At 33.6% G+C, this 1,992-nt stretch overlaps 2 protein-coding genes across 2 annotated transcripts in view; both read left to right on the forward strand.

Annotated features, from left to right (window-relative positions):
- Positions 1–557, forward strand: part of NAEGRDRAFT_69437 (uncharacterized protein) — a gene marked incomplete at both ends in the record, with an annotated part of 1,559 nt that extends 1,002 nt beyond the window's left edge. Inside the window, one exon of the mRNA XM_002675315.1 lies at positions 69–557. Coding sequence (XP_002675361.1) covers positions 69–557 — 489 coding nt within the window. The remainder of the gene's footprint in view (positions 1–68) is intronic.
- Positions 558–1,017: 460 nt separating this feature from the next.
- NAEGRDRAFT_69438 (uncharacterized protein) lies at positions 1,018–1,920 on the forward strand (the record flags this gene model as incomplete). Its single annotated transcript, XM_002675316.1, has 1 exon — positions 1,018–1,920. One exon carries the CDS (start codon positions 1,018–1,020, stop codon positions 1,918–1,920), a length of 903 nt encoding a protein of 300 aa, XP_002675362.1.
- Between the last annotated feature and the right edge of the window lie 72 nt (positions 1,921–1,992).

The raw sequence follows: 1,992 nt of genomic DNA on the forward strand, positions 1-1,992 counted from the left end.
GGATATTATTGAACAGATCATTGAACAAGTTGGAATTGGAATTCATTCTTTGCATTCAAAGGAATTAGCTCATCGTGATAGCAAATATTTTGGTCAGTGGTTCAAACAAGCTCTTCATTTGCTTGTGTGATTTTGATTTTGTCAATGATAACCTCACAACATCCTTATCTATTGTGGGGACTCCAAAATATCTTCCTCCTGAAATGATTAGTCAGGGGATCCTTTTAAAGAAGAATAGTACAAAGATTGACATTTGGTGCTTTGGAATAATCATTTTTAGAATATTGTGTGAATTACTTGGTATTGATTGTTTTTCAGATTGTCCTGAAGAGATACTCGTAGAAGATGATATAAGATTAGGAAGAGCAAAGGATAGCGAACAATTGAGACAATATCTGGATAAGAAACTTTCAACATCAGAGCTATTGATCAATTATACTTTGGGAGAAGGAAGAAGAATCACCCGATTTATTGAACTTACGAGGCAATTACTCGAATACCAATATGAGAAGAGGCCAAATGCTTCCACATTAATTGAACTCATTCAGACTCCTTGATAAAAATTCGAATTAGTAATTTTTCCATTAGCTCTTTTGAGAGCTTTGAAAATTCTCACTGGACACAATTCAAGATTGAAAGTGGTTGTCTCACTCCATCCCTATGTTTTGGATCTGACTTTGTAAAACAAATTGATTCATGTAATGTTGAAATTCCTATTATTCTAAGGTTTGAAAATCATTAATAAGCTCAAATAGTTGAGTGCTTTGAACTCTTTTTGAAAGTTCTCATGCTGGTTATTTTGTAAAACTACTTGGTCGGGATTCATTTCCGACACAGAGCAACATATGTGTCTGTTTTGCTGTTAAAAAAGGACGCACAAATATCATCATCACTTGTGTCTATTGCCAAACTATACTGACACAGTATTTAAGGAAGAGATTTTGAAACCATGATCCAAAAAACAACAACAAAAAAACAACTGAATATCTCTTGTAATTTACCTAGAATTCTATAATAATGTCTTCTAATCAACAAAATCAATACACTTCTGTAATTGTTATTGGAGCTGGTGGAAATTGTGGTCTCGAAATTGCCAAAGCAATCTTGGAACATTACCCACAAGTCAAGTTGACCTTGCATGTTAGAAATGAGGAAAAGGTTGCCTCTTTGAAAGAAAAGGGAGGTAATGTAATTGTTGGGGATATTCTCTCAACAAGTGAAGAGGAGCTCGTAAATGCATTGTCTGGTAAAGAGGTAGTCATTACTGCTCTTGCAGCTAATCCTGAGCTATTGCTTAAAGGTCAATTGAAACTCATTGAAGCTTCCAAGAAGGCAGGTGTTAAAAAGTACCTTCCAACAACCTATGGTTTGAATTTAAATCTTTTCAAACCCGAGGAAAGTATGTTAAATGATGCCAAGTTCAAAATTACTGAAACTATCAAACAAAGTGGTTTAGAATGGACTCAAGTGAATGTAGGAATCTTTGCTCATATGGCTTCCTTCTTATTATTCACCAAGTTTGATGCAGAAACCAAGACAGTTCATTACAATGGTGATTTGAGTGAAAAGGTTGATGTTAGCTTTTTAGAAGATATTGGAAAGTTTGTAGCTAAATCTGCTATCAGAAAGGATATTGTTGGTGATATTAATGTTGCTTCTGACACTTTGACAGTTAAGGAAATTGCTCATTTCATTCATGGTGAAAATATTGAATTCAAACAAGATCAAACAGCAGCTGATTGGATTAAATCCATCCAAGAAAGAATTGCCGAAAAGTTAAATTCTCCAAGTGAATTATTTCCAATTCTTTTGGAGCAATTAAGATGGACAATTATTTCAGGAAGAAGAGTTGAAAGCTCCAATAATAATCTCTTCCAAGATATCAAGCCAAGATTATTCAAAACAATCAATCAACAATAATATTGTTTCACATTAATATCTATTAATAAAAGATGCTAGAATAATATCTTCTTCTTCATCATCATCGTCATG

Source organism: Naegleria gruberi (assembly GCF_000004985.1).
Source record: "Naegleria gruberi genomic scaffold NAEGRscaffold_34, whole genome shotgun sequence".
Taxonomy (NCBI): Eukaryota; Heterolobosea; class Eutetramitea; order Acrasida; family Naegleriidae; genus Naegleria; species Naegleria gruberi.